This window comes from Mesitornis unicolor, unplaced genomic scaffold, assembly GCF_000695765.1.
Source record: "Mesitornis unicolor isolate BGI_N332 unplaced genomic scaffold, ASM69576v1 scaffold4057, whole genome shotgun sequence".
Classification (NCBI taxonomy): Eukaryota; Metazoa; Chordata; class Aves; order Mesitornithiformes; family Mesitornithidae; genus Mesitornis; species Mesitornis unicolor.
The window spans coordinates 43014-43279 of record NW_010197009.1 but is presented as its reverse complement, the minus strand read 5'-3'; the positions used below and the strand labels follow the sequence as shown (position 1 = coordinate 43279).

The 266-nt window shown below is 53.0% G+C and overlaps 1 protein-coding gene across 1 annotated transcript in view; it reads right to left on the bottom strand.

The window, feature by feature from the left end:
* Window positions 1-114: 114 nt before the first annotated feature.
* PXN (paxillin) overlaps window positions 115-266 on the bottom strand; it is a gene marked incomplete at its 5' end in the record, with an annotated part of 17380 nt that continues 17228 nt past the window's right edge. The window contains one exon of the mRNA XM_010188660.1: window positions 115-266. Within this exon, the coding sequence (XP_010186962.1) occupies window positions 115-266 (152 nt within the window).

The window sequence follows — 266 nt, the reverse complement described above, 5'->3', positions numbered from 1 at the left end:
CCCCACCCCACCCTCCTCCCCTGCCTGGTAAGGTTCCTAAATCACAGTAACGTTCAGAGAGACAGAACTGCCAAGGGGTGGCAGAAAGATGCTTAGCGCCCGTCTACGATGCCTCTAACAGAAGAGCTTGAGGAAGCAGTTCTGGCAGTAGGGCTTGTCGTTCTGTTCTTTGAAGGTTCCTTTGTTGAGCTGCTTGAGGCAGAAGGCACAGACAAAGTGTTCGGGGTGAAATTTCTTGCCCATAGCAGTGATGCAGCGTCCCGTGA